The 23,017-nt window shown below is 40.9% G+C and overlaps 1 protein-coding gene across 1 annotated transcript in view; it reads right to left on the bottom strand.

Moving 5' to 3' along the window:
- The window catches only part of SEMA5B (semaphorin 5B), a 128,295-nt gene that overhangs the window by 77,915 nt on the left and 27,363 nt on the right, over positions 1-23,017 (bottom strand). Inside the window, exon 3 of the mRNA XM_041473521.1 lies at positions 20,649-20,694. Coding sequence (XP_041329455.1) covers positions 20,649-20,694 — 46 coding nt within the window. The remainder of the gene's footprint in view (positions 1-20,648; positions 20,695-23,017) is intronic.

The following is a 23,017-nucleotide window of genomic DNA, read 5'->3' as shown; positions in this document are numbered from 1 at the left end:
TTGACTGATCATCTGTCTTTTCAAGTCAAAATGTCCCACCCCTGTCACCTTTGTTGCCTTGGGCTACTCTGTACAAACTCCCTGTGGGATGCTGGTGTTCTGTGTCCTCTCACTGGTGTATCCAACCCAAGCTCTTCCTCCACAGATGAACATATGTTCTTCCTCTGCCTTAGATCCATTTTGCCCCAGGATCAAACTACTGGACATTTGACAGAACAATTTTCAGAAAGATCTCTCTCTCTGGGGTGCATCTGTGCGTACCCATGTATTTATCCGTGAGGCACAGACCTACTTAATACTTGCATAACACCACAGCACTGTAAGAGATGCTTTGTACTTCAGCTTCCTTACCTGATCATAATGCTTCTCAAAAGCCAGGTTCTTGAACAATGGCTTAGGTGCCTCCCCTCCCTTTCCTCATATCCCTCAATAAAACAAATTTTTTTTGTTTGTTTTTTTTTTTTACTGCTTTAACTGCCTCTGCACACTTGGATGAGATACAAACTGTATCCACCAGATGTTTTCGGTCACTCTGTTGGGATATCATCCTGAATTTATGATTAATTTTCTCAGTTGTTTGAGACATTTCAGTTTCCCAGCCCCAGAAAACACATCTGGGATTATTTTTATACCTCCTGCTACATGTGTCAGTCAAAAGCAGTACACATCTCTGGACCCATATGCAATAAAACAATTTTCATGGCATGGGTTGTGGAAGACAGTCTGGATGAAGACGTGACAAACCTGGGAGCAGGGCTATATGCAAAAACAGGACAGTATGTACTAGCCATGAGCTTAAGCAACCAAGCAAACAGCTTTTTAGGCTGTCAGGGTGTCAGCAATTCCTCCCATGACATCCTTATAGAGAGCACTCCAGCTTCTCATGCTACCTCCTTACAAACTTGTAAGTATTTCTTCCCTCAAGCATTTCCAGAATAAATGCAGTTTCTAACAGTCTTTCCAGCCACTTTGAGGACCTCCTCTATAACCACATGGCCTGTTTGCAGGATGGGGGTACCCAGATCCATGTGCCATGTGAAGGGAACAGCTCAGGGCTGTAGCTGCTCTGCAAGATGAGCCATGCAGACCATGGGCAGGACTGCCCAGCCACCCACGCAGACAGACACCAGAGGACAAGCAACTTTGTCCCTGAACTGAAAATGTAAATAAATGTGCCCTGCTTCAGCCGATTTACAAAGACAGCTGGTCCTTCACATCTCTGTTTCTTGAGTTCTATGCAGGCATATTTTCTCAAATTTTTTTTTTAATTGCATGTTTGTGTATTATTTCTGTATTTTTAGAAGTCCCATGAAGGAGACAATCACAGAGAAGCATTTGTGTGTACAACCACATGCACCCAGTGTGACATTGCCCAAATAGAAATTAACAGAAGGGGCCACAATAGCTAAACCTATTCAGTGCATATCTGAATATTCAGAGGTCACATCCGGACACAGAAAGAAAGAGTTAATGTCTCTGCCAATAAATTATAAGCATCCCAGTTTGCTACCAGCTCTGACTGCAGATCAGCAGTGCTCTAGAATTCTAGCTCATCATGTGCTGTCACATCAGTTATTCAGCACGCACTGCTGAGAGAAGCTTTCTAGATACATTTATTTAATTACCTGCACATCCCGGCATTGGCTTCCAAAGTACCTGCCTGTCACTAGAAAGTCCTGTTATCAACAATTATGTGCATCCTCAACTGTTAATGTGAAAATTTCTAAGACTTCTATGGACCAGCTTTTACACTCGGGTCAGCAATTTATACTTCAACACCACAATATGAATTTATAGATTAAGTAGACACTAGTCCCTGCAGTTTACTTGCACAATAGAGGTTGCAGATTTTCATGCAAAACCAAAACATTGCTTTAAAACTGGAAAGTTAAGATTGGAGGAGAATATGTTACATCCATATTTATCACTCAAACACATTGTTAAACACATCTAAGGTGTTCTATTACAAACCTATCCATCTGTTACCAACCTCACTTCCATGAAACAACTGCTGCATGCAAACCACTTACATTCCTGAAGACAGACCCACAACCATGCTGTTCTGCCCTATTAGGGGAAAAATATGTAATACCAGAATGCACATTGTATATGTCTGAAAGGAAACAAAAAATCCCTCAAGTACAAGCTTACTAGAAAAAAATAACAAACTCAACAAACAAAACCACCATGAAACAAACAAGCAAGAGCCCCCCAGATCAGGTACTGATTCTGTGGATGCCAGCTTTTTCTAGAAGGTGCTGTGTTCCTCAGGTTTCTGCTACTGTCAGCAGATGCAGAAGCAAAAGCAGCACCTTGTGTCCCAGGCTCGGGTGCGCAGGGATTGCTGACACAGGAGTTTCCATTTCCATCAACCCTCTGCAGTGCCCACAGGAGATTTCTCTGCCTGCCCACGGAATGTGAGGTGATTTTGGTTCTCTGCTTGTGCTGCGAGGGCACCCCGAGCAGAGCCTGCCAGTCACATCACCTTTTTGCTGAGTTATGCATGAGGCAGGAGGGCAGGAGGTGCTGTGCTGTGACAGCTACTGTGCACCAGAGACCTGAGCTGGCAGACTTATTCCTTTCCCAGTGTATTTATTTACATCTTCCTTTCCAGTAACTGTACAAGGCACTAGCATGTTCAGAAAAATGTACCTCTTGAAAAAAAACCAAAAACTTGCTTCCTAGATTCCATATACAGGCCAAAAATCTCTTTATCTCTTATTTACATTGATACATTGTTTTTGGATCAGCTCATTTTACAGTAAGGTATGGAAGATTTTCTTCAAGTCTTTGGAGAGAATAACATGGAGGGACTATGTTTCCACCCTGCATTTAGAATCTGCCAACTTCAGTGTAAATAAAGCACATATTTACACACCCTACTGGGCCAGTTTAGCTTAATCACATTCTTAGGGACTTTGCTAAATTGGGATGCAGAGTCATTCCCTCAGCTGCTCAGAGGCTGGTTCATTCCCTTACAAGATGCCAGCCTCAATATTCCCATCCATACTGATGAACAGATTTCTGACCTCTAAAATATCACCCATAGATTCTTGCTGATAATGAAAAAATCAATTTCACAAGTGTTTCCCTCTGTTTGGATATACTTTGTAGTGTCTACATAACATAGCAGCAGTGTAGATCTACCCTTCTCTGGGCAAATGCTGCAGCATTTAAAAGGAATTTATAAATGCTGGGTCTTACAACACTTAGAGGAAAAAAAAATCTTTCAAAGAAGTCCTATAGGCTGAATGCAGAAAATCCATGAAGAGGTTCTTCCATTTCTATGATGTTTACAGTGAAAACATTCCTACAACACTTCAGCTATTTCTTCCCTATTTAATCCTCCAGAACTTCTCCATAAATATTTGCTGTTTTAGTCTAAAAGTGGAAAGTTAAATTCCCTTTTTGAAGCACTGCTTTTTGTCTCTTGAGGACAAGGAACATTTACAGTGCTCCATAAATAATAACTTTTTTGAAATCTGACTTACTTATAATAAAGCACAGTAGCTTAATGCCCTAGAGGCCATTTCTGAAGTTTCAACACTGGTAATTTATTAAAACTATGATAAGCATGTCTGATAAAAAGATAACTAATATCAAAAGAACAGAATGCCAAACTTCAGTAATTAGTTCTGCTTCACACTGCAGTATACGAATTGCAGATCACTGCTGCATGCAATGACAGGTATGAGGAATGATCATGAAATTCAGTCAATTCATTGCAGGGAGAGGAGGGGGTTTGGATGAAGGGAATTGCATTGTGTGTTATCAGATTATTAATTGATTTCCCTTAAGTGATCTCAGATCCTTCAAGATGTGGTAAATTCAAGCTGTTTGCTTCATTTAAACCCATACTGCTTAACAACAGACCGGCCCAGACACGGCTCTTCTGGAGTGGCTGGACAGTAACTCAGTTATAACACTTAGAAGATGGAGGTTCACAAACAAACAAACAAGTGAAAAAATCCATTACTGGGTTTCAGTTCCTGTAACCTTAATCTCTGAATCAGATCCTCTTTCTACAAACAAATGTCAGCATCTCACTGTACAGGGACCGCTCTTGGCCTGGCATTTATTGGCTGCTAAACACAACTGCTCACTCTGTTCATGCCAGAGAAGTGGACGCTTCATACTGGCATAGTAAGGACGGAATAATCCATCAAAAGAAGGACATGCTCATTTTAAGAATGGATATTTCACTTAGTCCTGAGTAATACCATCTTTGGATATTCATGATTCTCATGGACTGTTACCACATCCTTGCAAAGGGAAATGCAACATTCTGAAGTGCATTCCTCTGCCCTGGTTCACCTATTGCACAAATCAGCATTTGATCAGTAAACAGGGAGGAGCATTTTCAGAAGACTGACTTTGGTTTTTTTTTGTTTAATTCTTAAGCCTTTTTGATTTAGAGAGTCTATCCCCTCACTTTATGTTTCCAGGCACAACTGGACAGATACCTCTCTAACACCTGGCAGAACAGGGCCTCAGACTCCAGATAAGGGAGCTCTTGCTTTTTGGATCAAGTTATCTCAGCCCAAATGAGGTCCTGTACTTCAGCTGAGCCATGGTCACTCACCCTGTTCATGTCCTCCTGTATCTCACATGCAAGGTAAAATGCTTCACAGTTTTCCTCCTGTGCACAGCGCTGCAGCAACCGGGTACGCTCCTGTACCACAGTTGGTGTCTGTGCCTAAAGGCACAATCTGCTCTCAACAGCAAATGTTATTCTTTCAGAGAGAGTTCTTAGCTGCTGTGAATTCTTCTTTGGTGGTCAATGCTACTGATTTTCTCTCTTTCACAGCTTCAAAATCCCTTGTTATTTACTTATAGAAGCACATAGAGGAGTGAACTGAGATTGTGACCCCATATTTCTAGGCAATATACAAACATGCTGTGGGAGAGAATTTCTGCCTGAGAGCACTTACAATCTAAACAGAAAACACAAGCACATGGGAGGAAGGGAAAACCAGATGCACAGAGAGGTCAACTGACTAGGAAAAGCCACCGAGCATGTCAGAGGCAGAGATGAGCACTGACCTTTGCTCTCTTGTGGACTAAAAACTTTCCTGTCTAGCACAAATGAGTTCTTAGACAGCCTTTTTTTTTTGCTAGTGTCACAAAATGCATCCACTGAATCAGTGCTGTGTGAGGGAGTGGGGTTAGAGATTAGAACAAGACTCCATGCATCCTGTCCTCCTCTTTCTGACATTTTGGGGCTTGGCCACAGTCTCATCTACAAAAAGAAATTTGAGGTTTTGTGCCTTCAACTTCCATTTGTCCTGCAGGAGATTCCTTTAAACAACATAAGGTCTGTAAATCTGATACTCCCCCTTCTCTGCAGTGTCAGGTAGGAATTTACAACTCCAGACTATGCATTCCCTTATCTGAAAGGAGCATTGTGTGAGGCTTAACAGATCATGTTTTCTACAGTGTACCCAAATGGAAGTACTGTACAAATCCAAGGTCTTATTTTTAAAGACGATTGTCTAAAGATTTAGTAAAGAATATCTGATACCAAATACTAAAACTAAAATGGTGTTTTCTAAGATAAACAACAGTCATGTACAGGTTACAGCTTTTTTCAGCTCTTCAGGAATTTTAGTGTACAAAGAACATGTTACAATGAAGCAGCCGGCTCAGTCTTAGGTGCTGTCAAATTAAAATTCATATCTGAAGCAAGCAGATTGTCTTGCCACTGCTTTAAGTGTATTTTCAGTAACTCTTCTGTAAAGCATTTGTAACTTGATGCTGAATCCCATACAGAGGAGAATTTGAGCTTTTTAACATAATGGAACTTTGTCATCCCAATTTGCAGCTTTCAAAGGACCTGTGAGCCTCCACTGCAGGCCAGGACTCCCCGTGCAAGCCTGTGTAGGTACGGCCTTGTCAAAATGCATTATAAGTGCAATAATAAATGGGGCATCAGGTAGCAGTGGACATCAGAGTGCTGAGAGACAACAGAGCACAACCACACAAAAGGGAAAGGTCACAGCTCACCAGCCACATAACTCATTGTGAGGTTTTCATAACCAGAAGTGTTGTATTATATCAGGGATGGGATTCTTCTGAGACCCAAAGGGGACACGTGGGAAAAAGCAAGAGGAGAATGCATATTAACTAAAGGCAAGAGAGGTGCCGGATTAATGGGCTGATTCAGAGTGGGTTAAACCTCTCACTGTCACTGATAAGAAGGTTTGTGGAAGACCCTTGCAGTTAACACAAGCACTAACACAGTGCCACAAGGATAGGTCCAAAGAGAGGGGAATCAGTGTAGGGGTACAAAGACGCTGGGATGCAGAGCTGTCCATAATGATAAAGAAAGGAGGGCACACTCTGCTCTGCCTGTGTGCTGAGCTTTGACAGTTCCATATTTACACAGCAATGTTAGATGAACACACCAACATGAAGCTTTGGAAGGAAGATACAGTTCTGAAGAAGAGAGATAAAGATGGCACTGCATTTCTGTTTCCACTATCTAGTGTTTGTATTTTTATCATTCTATGTAAAGAAAAATGCCAGTCTGTGCCAATTATTTCATTTAGCTGGTGATCTACTTCCTTTTGCTTGAAAGTGCTTAACAGTGCAATGATTTAGTTGCAAGTTCTATATGGGAATGCTTATCTTTTTTTGAAAGCTATTGCTTTTAAGCATGAAAAAGCATGGATGGGGCCAAATATAAATTGACAGACTCAGTAAACTGGGATGATAGTGAAAAAAGACCTGGAAGGTCTCACCTATAGCCAGTTTAGAGTGAATGACAACATCTGGAACTGGAGAATAGCAGAGGGGATGTTGGGGAAAGATGACAATGTTTTTCCTATTAGTGAAGATTGAAAGCATACAGAAACTGAGATGAGACTTTCAGCACGCTGGGTAATTAACTGCCACAGTAGAATTTGGTTTCTTGCCATGTCACATTCAGTTTACAGCTTAGGATAACAAACATTTACAAAATGTACTGGAGATTACAGAGACATAAGATTATATGTTAAATCAATAAAATCACTAAATAAAGAGGTTAAAATATACTGAGGGGAAAATAATTAAAGAAAAAATTCATTGCAGTCAAGCACAGGTCAGAAATATAAGTACAGCTGATGCACAGGCAGGTGCAGCTGTCACTGGCCAGGTGGGTATCACATAGAACTATTTTTCATAGCACCAGCACTGTTTATTCTGTAAAGAGCAGGCTTTGTTTTGGGGTTTCTTTTCTTCAGTTGATACAAACAAGGTACAACAAGCTATTTCTAAGAAGAGAGCCAACAAATGTAGTCACAGCAATGGTTTCCCTTGATATAGTGGAGGCAATTCTTCTTTCAAGGCTCCTCTACCGCCAAAAGATGTCCATCTCCACCCCTTTATGTTCTTTGGCAGAGTCGCCATTCAGAACCAAATCCCTCCTTCTTCTTTGTGGCCTCTGCTGACAGATGTGACAAGACTTCTAAGCAGCCTCCTCTTACTGTTTTGCACAATGATTTCTGGAGTAGGAGGTTCAAAACCCCATCCAATGGACCAGCCCATATTCAGTACAAAATCAATTTACCATGGCTATAGTGTCCTTTGTATTTCTGCATCAAGCAAAGCGATTTTGTTCTCCTTCACTTTTCTGCTCTGGGTTTCCTTGCCATTGTAACTCTTTGAAGCTCACTGCTTATGGAGACATGTTAAAGGTTCTCCACTATACATTTTTTGCATTCCCTCCCCCTCTGCTTATGGGCAAATCCTACACAGTCAACTGAGTGCAATTTTGTGCACCTGCATTAAGAGTTCAGCTATAAAATGCAATCTTTCTATATAAGCTTAAAACCAACAATGTAATCACTGAAGCACATGTGAAATGCCTGTGTATTTCCAGCTTTCTGAAGTGGGGAAGTCTTGCATTCTTTATTCCTCTCCAGGTTGCACCACTGAATATACTTGTTCAGCATTTATTTGTTTGTTTTGAGAAGAAGCTAAAATAAGTTTGAGGAACTGTCCAATTTGGATTTGATTCTTACAACAATTAGGCTAAGATTCAGGAATCAAAATCAGCACTTCCTGCAGTATTAAAGAGACTAATGTAGAACTAAGATGACATTTTCACTGTTCTGTGCCTCCTGTTTTTCTTTAGGGAAATCACATCTATTGCATTGGGGGGTGCTAATACTCTTTCAGATGACAAACACTGCAATATATTCTCATTAAAATTGTGCAAGAGGTTGAACATGGTTTGAGTCTTGTATTGGAAAAAATAAAGAGGGCAGTGAACAATTAAATAAATAAATGTGCATGTGATTTATTTTATCCTATCAAAATTCTTTTCTGGTTGTGCACTTATGCTTGGTGTAGTACAATCAAAAGGGGGAAAAAAAGGCACTGGAAATCTTTAATTAAGTGAAAGCTGCATTATTGAGACCAAACGAAAGGTCTGAGACACCTTTAATGAGCCAAGGCTAGCATTGTGCAAGCCAGAGAGATTGAGAAAGTTTTGCAAGGCAGGCTGAAAACAGAGATCCTTCCTGAACCACAGGAACTTAAGTGAAACCAGACTCTCCCACTTGCTCTTCCCCAATTTAAAGTAATTGTTTTTGAGCTTCAATAATACGGGTAAAAAATTCTAAACCCTAAACTAAAAAGAAGTCTTTGTACTTTCCCCATTCAGTTCAGCAGATGTATGTGAGAATTTCCATTTGTTTTCTAGCACACCTAGGAAAAAGATCCAGACCCTGTTCCTACTATGATTTTGACATGAACTGCAGAAGCACATGGACTACTCAACTGCATACTTCTCGGCATTTCTGTTGGAAATAAAAAGGCAATTCTGCCCAGTGGGCCTAAATCAGAGGTAGAGGTGAAACCCAACATATGGCTGGAAAAACAGGCAGAAAGTAGAAGGACCAGTGAGACAACAGATATTCGCCATCAGGGAGTTCACATGGTGCACAGGCAAGTGTGGTGTAAGCTTCCCAGGATGGTTTGTTGACAATACACATAGATTTTGATCTTTAGACTCTTTGGTTTCTGCGGGGTTTGGTGCTCAGCATCATAAACTGTCAGGAAAATGCAATTTTTGATAAATCACTAATAACCAAGAATAAGTAGGACCTTCCAGAAATTACCAGGTAGGGCTGGAAGAGAAAGTCAGCAATGAAAAGTCCTCAATGTTTCATAAAAGAGATTTCCGTATTTTTTATTGTTCTATAGCTACATTGTGCATTACATCTCTGCTTTCCTCCACCAGGTGCCTAACGCTCTTGATAAGCTAATTACAGCCCTCTGCTTATTTCATGTCAAGCTTAACTCCCAGTCTGAGCCTAGCCTGCAGTTCTGGCACGTATTTTCCTTAATCTAAGACCATCTGTGCTCCATCAGAAAGAACACTTAAATACAGAGAAAGTGAAGAACCAAAAGTGCAGAATTCCCTGTATCCTGCCTCCACCTCTTCTCCCCAGCACTTCCAATGAAGTGTGAAGCCAACATCCATCCAGTCCTAAATACTCTGGAAGGCTCTGATGCAGCAATAGTTTTCAGTGGTCAGGGGGGTAATGACAAGCCAAAAAGGACCTGAATCTCTCAGTTTCTTCATATCAAGAGCTTAATAATTCAAATACCACCATGTCCCCAGCAACATATGCAGTGGTTGAGTCCAGCACTCGATTAGTGTAAATCAAATACTTGTCTCGAGAAGAACAAGGAGTTGGTTTGGGGGAAAAAAAGCAATGGGGTTGATTTATCAAGAATCCAACTGATATTTCTCAAGTCTATTTTTTATTGGAAATGCACTATGATTTAAATCAAAACCGAACTGCAGTGTTAGGGACAATGGCTCTCTGCCACTCCTGTCCCACCACCAAAATTTCAAGTGTTTCTAAGCCCTACTGTTCCCTCGCTGCCCAGCCCAGCTGGACACAGCCCCTGCCTGCTGCCACTGCCAGAACCTGACCAGTGTGCATGGCATTGATCCACCCCTCTTCCTCCCAAGGCTGGGAAACAGATGCCTTCAGACTCCCTGCTTGGTCTGTCACAGTTTGCCTTGCTTCTGCCTCCTCTTTTCCAACACCAGACGTCAGCACCTGATGCTGTAGTAAGCTCTGCCAAGCTTCATCTCAACAAGGAATGTATTTGCTCCTTCTCCTGCAAAGATGGCTCTGGTGCAGTGTCTTTTGCTCCTCCCTCCCAGATCCTCCATTCTGTTCTCCACTCTGCACTCTCCTGCCAACCCAGGATTTATTTTTCAATTTCCTTCAGTTTGAGTCCTACCCTTACCTTCCCACTTCCACCTGGCTCTTCCCTCACCTCCCCTCCAGCACATTTGCATTTGACCTCTATGAAGGTCAAAGATTCCATAACTGAGTTCTGAGAATATGCCTTATAATTAAGATGAAGGAATACAAAATGATTCTACAACAGGATTAATGCAGCATACTTCTTTGTGTTTCTTCCTAACTCATTTCTGGTGGTTTTCAAAGCTTTCACATTTATCTTCTATCAAAAAAAAAAAAAAATTCTTTTTTTGCCTTGTTATTAAATCCTCAATAACTGATCTCACAGCAAAAGCTACTAAATTTGTAACAATTATATTAGCCACATACATTTTTTTTCTCCTGTCACTGTGTTTACCACTATTATGTTTATGAACCATTGATCATTCCTTTCTACCCTATGCATCAAAATTCTCTCCTCTTAGGCAATTGCAGTTTGTCTCTTAATATTCCCAGGCTAAGTTAGGATTTTTTTTTTCCCACATTCTTAATAAAGCTTAAATCACTTCTCTCTGGGCAACCTTGCAGCCTATTCAAATGGCTGCAGTCCTGTTAACTCCTTTTCCTTACTTATAAGGAAGTAAAATACTTTTTTCTAAAACCTCAAAACCTTGCTTTGTCTCCTGTCTGAAGGAAATAATCAATAATTAGTGTATAGAATTCTTGACAGAAAAGTGTTTCTGATGAAAACATATTTTTATTAACCCTCCCCCACATTCCTTCCAAGCCGTTCTCTTTTTTACACAAATTTGCAGGTTTATTCATATTCTAAGTATTTTTATCTGAAGGGATACATTTGTATAGCATTCTTCCCCTAGCAGACCCCAACTATTCTATTTTTACATTCAAAGGTTTTCATTCAAAATGTTTAGAAAACAAGTAGTGAAAAAGGAGTCCATTTTAAACACATGGACATGCTGGAATTGCCTAACTGCTTACCTAAAAAGAAGAGGTGAAGATAACAACTGCTTAATACTACATCTACTATGAATCAGAGCATGACAATTTTGTAGGCTCACAGTTATGGCAAATTTCCTGTATTTACAAGTGCATGTAATCACATATAACATTTAGATCTTAAACAAAATGCCACATATTTCAGAGCACTTCAAAATGACAAAGTGTCATTATCTCAGCTTCACATCTGGAGAAAGGAAAGCTCAGACTGGGGATAGCTAGAAACCAACTTACCTCTTCATGGCTGTCTGCAAGTGAAGCAGCCAGCCCATGCTATCCAAACTCTCCTTACAGAGAATTGAGAAAGAATATTCATTTTTCTGCACGGGCCCTTCCCCCAACTCACCACTCTCGGTCTCTGCAGCCTCAGAATAGTATCTTGGTCATGTTAGTGATAAAAATGTAATAGATAGCTATAACCATGGTGTGGTATCTTCTAGATGAAAGAAGCATTTCAGTGACAGTAGAATAACTTAAGATAATTGTTCCTATTAACTGCTCAAGCTGCAGTGGCACCCAGCAACTCATTTATGCCACGTTCCCTCACCCTCCTCCAGCAACCTAACTCACCCTTCCTGTCCCATTGCTCACCCAGCAGCAGGCAAGCCACAGCAGCTATTGCCTGATCTCCAGCTGAAGATTTGCTGCTGATCCTCCTCCAGCACTGAAGAAAGGTTTCTGAGGATGCAAACTTCCCATCCTTCTCAAGTCAGGGTGGCTGGAGATGCCACAGGCATAGTCAAGGTTGTGCCTGTTCACCCATCTGTCCTCTTAGAGTGTGGGTTGGGTTCTCCTTGAGCTCAGCCTGGGGAAAACAGGTGAAACCTTGGAGGCCAAAGCTCTTTGAGGTTTTCAAATGATTCAGGGATTCAGCTGCACCTGCCATGCTGAGACAGGATCAATATCCTGTGGGAGTGATGAGCAAACTGTTCCCATCCCAGCTCCCCAGCTCTGGGTGTCTGGTAACAGCTGTGCAGGCTACGTCTGTGGCTGCTCCATAGCTCCAATAATCCCCTCCTATTAGACATTCCAAACTGCTGCGCTTAAAAGAAGCTGTAAAACACACATCAGCTAAACTGTTACTAACAGAGAAAAGCAGGATTATTTACCTAGGGAAAAAATACACACAGTAATATGAAATGTGTTTACTATAAATTTTTTTTTTTCTTTTTTGCAAAGAGCTCAATAGTTGGTTTTAGAGGAAACGTGAGGTCATTCGTGGGCCCTTGAGAGATGCAAATCAATAAATGGTGATTTTTTTAATGCTCTCATTATAAATGACTGGATGCTAACAGGGTCAAACTTAATCCTGTGCAGAGAGCCAGTGCAAGGGACATGAATCATTTAGATCTTGCTTAAGCTCTGCTTTGAGAACAAAATGTAGATACTCCTCTGTATTCTCAGTCTTTAAAAAGCGCCAACCTGCTGCTCCTTTTTTTTGCAGTAACTGGCCCACGTACTCCATTGTTCATCTTGCAAGATGCCCAATGTGCTTCTTTGTGTTTTCAAGGACTCCTCTTGCTCCTGACTTAGCAGCATGCGCGGCTCAGCCCCCGTGCCAGGGATGGGTCCCGGGCAGGAGGAGCCTTGGCCGAGCAGGGCAGCCCCAGCGCCGGCCCAGCAGCGTGCGGACTCTGCCGGGATCCACGGGCAGCTCCCCTGCCACAGTCCCGGGCTTGCAGAGCGGGGACACCGCGGGAGGCATCCCCTGCTCCGCAGGACAGGGGGCAGCAGGAGCTGGCTGTGCTCGCCTGTGGAACTCAGTAGGTCACTGCTCCTACATCGACCGCTCCCAGCCCAGGTGCGCATTAAACCCATCCTGTGCCGAGCCCCCGCCAGCGATCGTGTCACAGAGCCTTAACTGGGGCAGGAGCGGCTGGGAAACGCGTTCTGTGCCTTGCAGAACCCCAGCCTGTACAGCTAGCGAATAAACCACTCCCGTGCCTAAAAAATATCCCACATACCTAAATAATAAGAATTTTAAAAGCACATTTTTGTATAAATCTCATTTTGTGTAAATGTTGGCTTAGGTAAGGTGTTGCCTACAGCAGGAAGCTGATTTGCCTCTCAGAACGTCTGCAGGGTTTGCTGACAGCAGCCATAGATGAGTGAGTTTGTCAGAGCAGGGGACAGCCATAAGCACATTGAGATCCCCCAAAGCCTCCTGGAGCTGCTGGAGTGGGAAGCAGCCCACAGAGAACAAGGACTAAACATGCAAACTGAAATATATTTTGCAATGATAAAGAAGCAACATTGGTGTCAGGAAATGAGAAGTCCAAGGAATTTATTTTTCTTTTGATTTTCATTTTTTTTTCTCTTCCCTTTTTAAAGTATGTCTAATGGTCCTGACTGTAAGTTGCAAGGAATAAGAGCATTAGTCTTCATTCCCTACACATAAAATGCCTGACAGGGTTTTATCAAATAAAGAGTCCAATATGCTGCTGTTATCAGTAAGTGACTTCAGCAGCTAATTAAATTCTCAGTTTCTAAATCCTGCTCATAATGTCTGCTGACAAAGACCAAAACCCCTGTAGTAATTTTGGCTTCTAGGTGAGGTGAGGCTGGGAAGGAGAGAATGCCAACTAACAAATTACCCAGGGAAGCAGGCTGGCAATCCACAGCTGACATCCATCATGTAAACCTCACTTTACTGTGTGGGCAGAACAGGGTAGCTCCCCTCTGGATGCAAATCAGCTCCGTGGCCTTCACTGACTCCAGGAGGGCTGCCCTGCTTAAAGTACAAATCCAAACAGGTGCAGCTCCTGGACCCCCTCTGTAGGGATGCTATACCCTATGTATATGACCCTCTTGTCTATGGGCACAGATATAAAATAGATATGTATATATATATGTGTGTGTGTGTGTGTGTGTATGTATAAGAACTTCCTATACTATGCCTAAATACTCACTTTAGAGAGCAATTCAATTGATCATGACTAGACAGTAGACTCTGAGCCAATTTAGCAGACTTATGAATGTGCATATTGAAACATTTTTACTCACTAGAGCATGTAGTATGTTCTTAACTCAGAGAATTCTCAAAAGAAAACTGGTATTTATTTAAAGCTAAACCTGGGCTTAAAAGCTTTGCTGGTTATAAATGGACTCATGAGCTGAGTTCTCTCAGACAGAGGGGATGTTGTGTTCAGAAATCACTCAACACTATGGACTGTGAGATTTCCTTTCTCTGCTCTCTGAATTTCAGCTGATGAGTAACATCAGCAGAACTTTGGTTCCCAAAGCAGATGCTGGAGCCCATCACAGAGTACAGTCCCCTGCAGTGAGGAGCTGGAGAATTGTGTCCTTGAAGGATGAGGTGTGGCCTTCAGACACTGTCACCTCCAGCCTGACATGCATTATTTTCATCCCTCATCTCTCATTCCACATAGAAACTTCTCTCTTACATAAATCTTGGGAAGGATGACTTGCACCTGAAAGCTGCAATCGCGCTCCTGACCAGTCATTTTAAGGAAGGGAATATTCAGGGAGTAGATTTTATTTGGGGACCCTGAACCATAAGAATAAATAGCTGAATTTACCAGAAAGTTTTTTCAGCCAATACAAGCTTTATTATGGAATAGCTTTAAGCCTCTAGGCTGAGAGTGAGAGGTTTTAGGTGCAGCTTTGGAAGGTGATTTATGAATAGATTTATATGTTAATCTGTTAATAAAAAATGTTTCATACTGATAAAATATGTGACAACCAGGACTCAGCTATGAGCCACATATTAAAGACTGCATCTGCTCTAGTAGAGGTCTCTTGATTATGTTTTTAAATGAGGGAACTGCACTGGCCTGAAAATAAAGAAATAAATGTTGTATCTAGAAATATGTGCCGCATAATTCAAACACGCATCTGGGAATCTGCAAGAAACAAATAATAAACTGCTTCTGGAAAGTGAAGCTTATTCCTGAACATTTCAAAATAAAGTTCCTGTCAGGCAACTCAATGGTACATAAAGATAGGCAAAGTATTCTTACTCTTTCCCAAAATTACTTCCCAAGCTGGATTTTAAATTGGATGATGATCTTCACATTCCAACTAGATTGGAGAAATAAATACCTTCAGCAAATCTAGGCCAGCCCAGCCCTGGGCTTGCACTGCATTATCAATGCCTAATTTTCTCATGATCTTTGAAAGGATATTTTGAAAAATAGGAACAACTCTGGCTCAAGGATTTTTCTGCAAGGAAATCTGAAATGCAGTACTTTTACCTCTCTTCTACTGGCAAACCTCACTTTATAGAAGAGTGCTGCATCCCTATTTCACATTAAACACCAGGCAGACAAACTGGGCAGATTAACTTTACCTCAGGCATCCATGGGCAGAGCCAGCAGCAAGAATTTGGTCCTCCACGCCCGATCTGGTGCCTATCCAGCAACTCTTGTGGATAGAAGATTTTTCTAACATTTGCAAGTTTTCTGATAAGTGTCAGGCCTTTATGAACATATTGTGGATCCTTAATATTTCTCAGTGAAGTATTTTCATCAGGAAAGATTACTTGAGTGACAATTTGTGCTGTAAACTACATTACTCACTGTTCCCTGTTGATTTTGTTTATCATATTTTATTCAACTATACCGAGAAAAACCAAGCTAAACTCTGCCACCTCTCCTCACACTTCTATACACTTACAGAACATGTTTCTCATCGGCAGACATAAGTGTGGCACTACTGAGCCCTAAATAAGTAGAAAATAATGCATTTAATGCTTGCATTCAAAGTGCAAAAGACAAAACCTGTTCCATTTGTTGCTATGTGACATACTGAGGACTGATAGGGAAGTTTTATTATTATTAACTAGTTTGTTGATATATGCTGTTGATTTACCAGTGATTATGCCATAAAGATCACTTCAGGGAGTAGCAGGGAGGGAAGTGTGTCTTCAGGAGCAGCTGTGCAGCTTAGAAGCTTCATCTCTGTAGCAGGGATGTTGCTGCTTCTTAGACCAAGGGAAGAAAAACTGGAGTAAAACCATCCTTATCAGAAATGCACTGGGTAGGTGGCTGCAGTTTATCTGCCACAGGACACTATGGAAATGTTTTATCTCTATTGCAGGTTTGAAAAAATGCTTATTCCAAAACCCCAACAATATCAACAGAAAGAAAATTGTTTCAGTAAGGTTCAGATCATGATTTAAGAGCTGATACTGCCTCAGTATATTGACAAATTACTTTAAGCTTGGTTTTAAGTCTTATGCCTCAGTGGGATTGAGAAGTACATCAGGTTTTGCCTTGGTGACTGGGCAGCACTTTCCAAACTATGCCCCCATGAATATAGGGGATCTTATTTAGAAATGTGAAGCCAAATTTCAGAAGCAAATGAAATTGTGTGTTCTGTAGCATTTCTGTGTTTTGCAGTGGGATACAGACCTACAGCAGATCTGTAATTGTAGACCTAGGTGGTACTGGACAGTGTGGAACTCCACAGGCAATCCTTCCTAATTCAGGTTTATGACTACTGGGGAACTCACACACTCTCTCTCTGCACTTAATCCACACTTCCATTTTTGTCCTTAGGAAAAAAATATTAAATTGGCAACTAAAGCATATTTTGATCTCAATCTTTTTGTTTTTCTCAGGTGAAATAACTTATGTCTTCCAAATAGTTTTGCAATAGAATAGAATATTTATTCTTTCACAGTCTGTTAAAATACAGTACAAACTCTTCAAGTATTTTAAATACTTAAAACACTACTAGCCTGACATACCAGCACACAAACTTCACAGGGCTGCTTAAAAACTTCTTAATAAGAGATCTTCCATTAAAAGAAACAATTGAAACCAAAATATTTTATGAAATTCTAACATTTTCTATTACACTCACCAGATGAAAGTCCAGAAGGACACCTTAGATCCAGAGAGAAGGGAAAAGGAAAGGAAAAGAAGAAAGAGGAAAGGAAAATGAAAAGGAAAGGGAAACAGGAAGAGGAAGGGAAAGGGGAAGAGGAAAAAGGATGCCCCAAACAAACAAGGACAATTGTTTGAGATGAAAGAAATGCACATGTAAATGTTCTCTTCTGATGCTTCAGAAAATAACTTGACCCAGAGTATTTGCATGCCAATTAACCACATTTCTATCTCATTCTCCTTCAGATTTTAGAAAAATGTCAGAGGCTTGTTTTCATCCAAGTGCAAAAAGATTGGAAGTCTTTGTATCTCAAAAAGGTTGAAAAAATAATTTAATACTCAGTTAAATTGAGAACTAAGAATCCAGGTAAAATCACAGTGAGCAGGGGGTAGGCACTGTACTGTGATTTATGAAATGCCAGCCAAATAGCCTGCTTTTAACACACACCCCAGAACAGCATTCCTTGCTAAGAAATCCCAATCAGTACTGCGAATTTTAAAAGTTTTACTTAAAGGCTTATGTTTTTAAAATGACCCTTCCACCTACTCTATTAATTATCAACTCCAGTATAAAACTGACTTCTCTATGGCCTCACCATGAAAGCTGCAGATTAGGAGCTAGCCTTATTTCAGATCCATGCATAAATTAACCAGCATGCTCTCCAAGTGCACATGATTTAAAAGAAGTGTTCTATAAAATGTCTAGTAACGAGAGTTTGCAATGCATATAAGACAATCATTTAAAGACAGATATGAAACAGAGATTTTGTTTAAAAGAGATGCTGAAGATTTAGGGAAGAGTATCCATTTTAAAACTCTGCTTTTTGACTGCTGCAAGAATTTGAATGCTACATGCCAAAGTTTCCAATATTAACAGGTGCTTTTGGATACCCCACCTCAAGATGCTGATTTTCAGTAATTCTTTAACAAGGTTCTTCAATTTTGGCAAGTGAAAGAGGTAGACAAAATCACAAATGATCCCCAAAATACCTGGGCCATAACTTCCTTATGGATATTGAAGTTCAGCCAAAAATGTTTTTCACTAAAGTATTAACCACCACAAAATTCTCATGCAACTAAAACTCATTTGATGAAAAGCTTCACAGGTTACAAATGACATTTCTGGAACACATGTCAGAAACAAAGAGAGGAGGAGGAAAAACTTCTGAAAAGTTGGGACATTGGGTTCTGTGGAGCAGGAAATGAGCTTGTTCTGTTTCAGTTTTTTTCCTCCACTCCACCTACTAATTCTCATGTAAAAGATTAGTGCCTTGGAGAAACAATCTCAGCAGAACCAAAAGAAAATTCTAAGTGAGGAGGAAACATCAACACATGGTAGAGCAGATGAGAGATAAGAAAGAAAAAGAATTGACCCCTTACTATAAAGGGGCCCAAGAGTTGACACATCCCAAAATCAACCTCTCTTCCTTCACTCCCCTGAAATCAAAATCCTTCTATAAGGAAATGCTGTCTTTTTTACAAAATTTTTAATCAACAACTTCCCAGTTAATACTAAATTTTGTCTTTTGGTTTACTGCAATTCTAAGACAGTAACTTCCTATCTAAATCACATGGCATGCCTCTTTCCCACAGGAACTGTGCAGCCTCAGGATACAGCACAAGAACACATAGAAAAAAACAGCTTTATACTTCATCGAACCATGCTTAGAAGGGTACATTCCTCTCACTGCCAGGCCTTGTCCCACAGCCAACATATCCTGATGTCTCTCTCCATAGACCATGCTCCTCATGTTTCTGCCCTCACTTTGTGGAAGTACAAATGCAAGGAAACAGATATCTGTCAGCACAAACCTGCACTGTGAAGCAGTTTTAGCACCACTGGCAGGATGACAATGAGGTTTCATGAGCAGAAATAAATCAGAATACAATCTCGAGATGAAAAATTATCCCAATTCTGGCCTGGAAAGATCCACACTGTAATTTATTTACAAGCAAAGAGGAGATACAAAATGCAAATTGACATTATGATTATTTCTTGAAGTGCACTCTCACCCCTATAGAACTAATTGTAAGTTCCTTGCATTTCTTGTCTCACTTTCAGATCTGACCTTTAAAATGATGCATGGTGAAGGGAAGGTGGTGCCTTTAAAAAGCATCATGAGCTTTATGGAGTCAAGCCAAGCAGCTACTTAGGCAACCATTAGGTTGGGAAACAATCACTTCCATCATTCCCAACACGTGTGTCAACATAATTCCATGCTCTCTTTGTCATGCAAAAAGTCTTGGCAAAGTAACCGGATACACCCAGAAAGCAGGAGCGAACTAAGCTCATTATGTTAACCGGAGATCCCACAGCAGCCTCCAGTGCCATAGAAGGAGACTTCCCATGTTTTGCAGTGTAGAAAAGGAAACTCACTGCACTGAAGAGGGCCAAGCCTGGCTTCAGAAGTGTGTGAGGGAGATTCTCAATTGGGTTTTGTGGAAGGGGATCCCTGACAAGCAGCAGAGGCTGTGTCAGGCAGTGTGATAACAGGCGTTGCAGAAGGTGACACCTCTCACGACTACGAACTTCCCTCTCCTGTGTGCTCACTGGAAACCTTCCAGCCATGCTAATACAGCTCTGCAAAAGGGAAGGCACTGCCAAATGGGAGTAGCAGCTTCTCTAACTCTTTATTGTTGTCATTGGTAACTCTGGACTTTGTTTTCCTTTTAAAGGAAGATTCAATGCATTTTACAACCATTAAACAGCTTTTCTTCTCTCCAGCTATACTTGTAACTCTTACTAACAGCAAAAGGCTTGTGCACATCAGAATGGCTGGCAATACTACTCTAATGGCTTCTTTGTGTGGTCAGGTACAGGAGCAAGGCCTCTCAGCCTGTCTGAAAAAATGCTGAATGCTTTTTGGTGATCCAGCAGCTATAGAAGATGGTAAGTATCCCAGAGCATAAGTGTTAATTTATTTAAAGATAAGCAGCTGGTGTTTTCACTAACAATTTTTGCTGCATCTTTCAATTCCAGATTCAGTGCTGTGAGAGTAAAGTCCTAATAGTGCTGGATATTTCCGAGTGCTTTAAAACTTCAGCTGCTTTACCTAGGTAAAGTCAATGGTAACACACACTTTTCAACCCCTTTTGCCTCTTGAATGCTTGCAAGTCCAATCATGGTCTTAGTAATGCATTCAGCAAAACACAGCTCCTCAACAATCCATGTTCACAAAGGCCTGCAAGGGCTAAAATGAAGATGGATGAGAATAGTAAAACCTTCTCCAGCATGTTACTGACACCTCTAAAGAAAGCCAAAGACTTCTACTGATTGTTGTGTTTAAGCCTGTATCAGTCACACTACATACATGCTTTCTTCCTTAGGATGCCAAATTTTTGGCAGATGCCATTACCACCCAAATACTTGAGAATCAAAACCAAACAGCACCATCCAAGTGGGCAAGTGTAGCAAAACCCTTCCCCCAGCATTATCACTGGAGTGGGAATAAGCATTTGGTTCTGACTCTGTCTTCTCCCTGCTCCAACACTTTGGGCAAATTTACACTATATAGGCTTCTGAAAATGTACATCAAATATTACAGAACTTTCATTAACAAGTCAAATAAAATAAGAGAGTAAAAAGTGAACATACCTGAATAAGAGAAACGTTGTGCAGACTAAGTCTGAAGAGGTAGTTCCTGCATGAACAAGCAGAAAAATTACAAACTATTAGGCTACCAAGGAAGGAAGGGAAAAGTTATTAAAGCAAGTAATAGTTTTTGGCCATTCATGTCTGCAAACAAGTTTTCCTGGACTCCTCTCTGCAGAATACAAAAGCAGTTATATGCCTGTTCACTCACTTGTTCATCAGTATTTTAGTGAACCTGGTAATAAAGTTCTGAGCAGGTCCTAGCATTAAATATTCCAGAATCCATACTGAAGAACCACAATGAAATCTCAGCCACAAAGGGCCATTTGCAAACTCTCAGCAGGCTTTAGTTGAGGTCCGTATGGGCTGCAGTCATGTTTTTCACTGAATTCTGAGAAAACTGGGATTGGACAGAAGCCAGCTGGAGCAGAGCTGACTTCCTACTATGCTCCCCCCCAAGCCTGTTCTTGTGGGAATTCCCATTCAGGACTTTGTGGAAGAGAAGGGAGCAGATACTTCTCAGTGGAATCTCTCTGAACAGAAAATCAGCAGGGAAATCAAGGCAGTGACTGCAGATATTCCCAATCCTCCTGTCATTGTCTCTTCACAGGCAAAGCAAGGGAATTCCTGACAGAAGTCACTGTAGCATGAGATACCACATATCAGCTGAGCTCCTGTCACCCTTCTGATTGTTCCCATCACAAATAGGAAGCAACACATATCTGCATAAACATCTATAGATAAGGCTTAGTTAACAGGATTTATCTCACATTTTTGCTTGCTAAGACAATGCAGTTACCAGGAATCAGCTGACATATTAAGCCATATGGACTGGATTGTGTGCTTGAGGCTTTTGGCCACATCTAACTTCATATTTTTGCATACCATCTGTCACAAGGTCTAAAGAGCTGTAATCCTTTTCCAACATCACTGACACCACAATCTTCCAGAGAACACACATTTATATCACACAAGGTAAATTGAACCATACTTCTGGAAGTGGCTCTGTTTAAATGGTAGAAAATGCAGCTTTGATGATATAGGTTCATCTGCTCTACAAATGCCAGTATACAGACATTCCCCCACCTAGTGAAAATGCAAGTCCTAGGTCAGTTACCCCAGAAGAAAGATCCTATAGTGATGAAAAAGTCCTAAAAGGACCTAAGAAGGTTCTAAGGACTCTTCTGAAGAGCCTTCTGTGGTACAGCAGCACACCCTGACCAGGGTAAAAAAAGTAATTCAAATTTCGATAGTGAGAGATTCATATTGGGTCACAATGGCCGCAACAAGGCTTGAGCAATTTTTCCTTCTTCTGTTTTGTATCACTTGTGTACTATCTAAGTCATAAGCATAGAATTGCCTGTGTACTTGTCCCAGTTCTATAAATAAATCAAAAGCTCTCAAATGCTGCTGACTGTTAATAAAGAAGGATGGGGATAAGGATGATGGGGAGCTTGGGAAGTTGAACTCCTGATACCAAATCTTCAGCTGATATAGCTCTGACTTGCTCTTGACTTGCACCATTGTATTCCGTACTGGGACTGGTTACCCAGAGAAGAATGAGACCCAATAGCAATATCTGAAGAAAATGTATCATTGATTATCATACCTCCTGTAAGTACACAGAGAAGTATACAGACACAGAGACAGAGGAAATCTCCATCCTTCCTCCTAGTTCTGTCACTGAAGATCCAGCAGTTCTTTTGTACAGTCAGAAACCCTATTCTGTCTCAAAGGGCTGCATACTTTCCCCCCCAACAATTGTTAACTCTTTAGCATCAGCATCAGACTTAGATGAAGGTGCATGCAGCAGACCAGAAGGACTAAGCTACACACAGATAAAATTTCAAAATTAAGCTAAATTCTCATCCAGTGACAGACCTGACCGCTCCCTTGGAACACCACATACCTACTCACACCAAAATATTAAAGCAACTCCAGGACATGAGACATCATGGAATAAGCCTTCTGCTGGGAAAGGCCTCCAATCTTACAATACCCTCAGGAAAAAAAGTTCTCATAACTAGGGACTTGAAGTTTCTCTCCTGTTGTTAAGCATGCTATTTAAATGCATTGATTTTGGAAGTCTTATAATGCAGATTTCAGCTTCTTGTTCTAGGCTTGCAAAAAGCTGGACAGTTTGACTAGGTAATAAGTTTTAATATTAGGTTTTTTTTTTTTTTCTTCCCTGAAAGCACTGCAGAGCAAATTCAACCAAAATATCTTTAATGAAAGAGACATATCCAAAGGACACAATTTTCATTCCACTCAGCCAAAACAGATGCAGACAGGGATAGTGTCCATTTCAATAAAGCCAGTCTGTTGTCTCAGTGACTGCTGTGTAGCACCTGGACAAAGCCACTTGGGTGGCT

This window comes from Pyrgilauda ruficollis, unplaced genomic scaffold, assembly GCF_017590135.1.
Source record: "Pyrgilauda ruficollis isolate IOZ18807 unplaced genomic scaffold, ASM1759013v1 scaffold3, whole genome shotgun sequence".
Classification (NCBI taxonomy): domain Eukaryota; kingdom Metazoa; phylum Chordata; class Aves; order Passeriformes; family Passeridae; genus Pyrgilauda; species Pyrgilauda ruficollis.
This window is presented reverse-complemented; position numbering and strand designations above follow the sequence as displayed.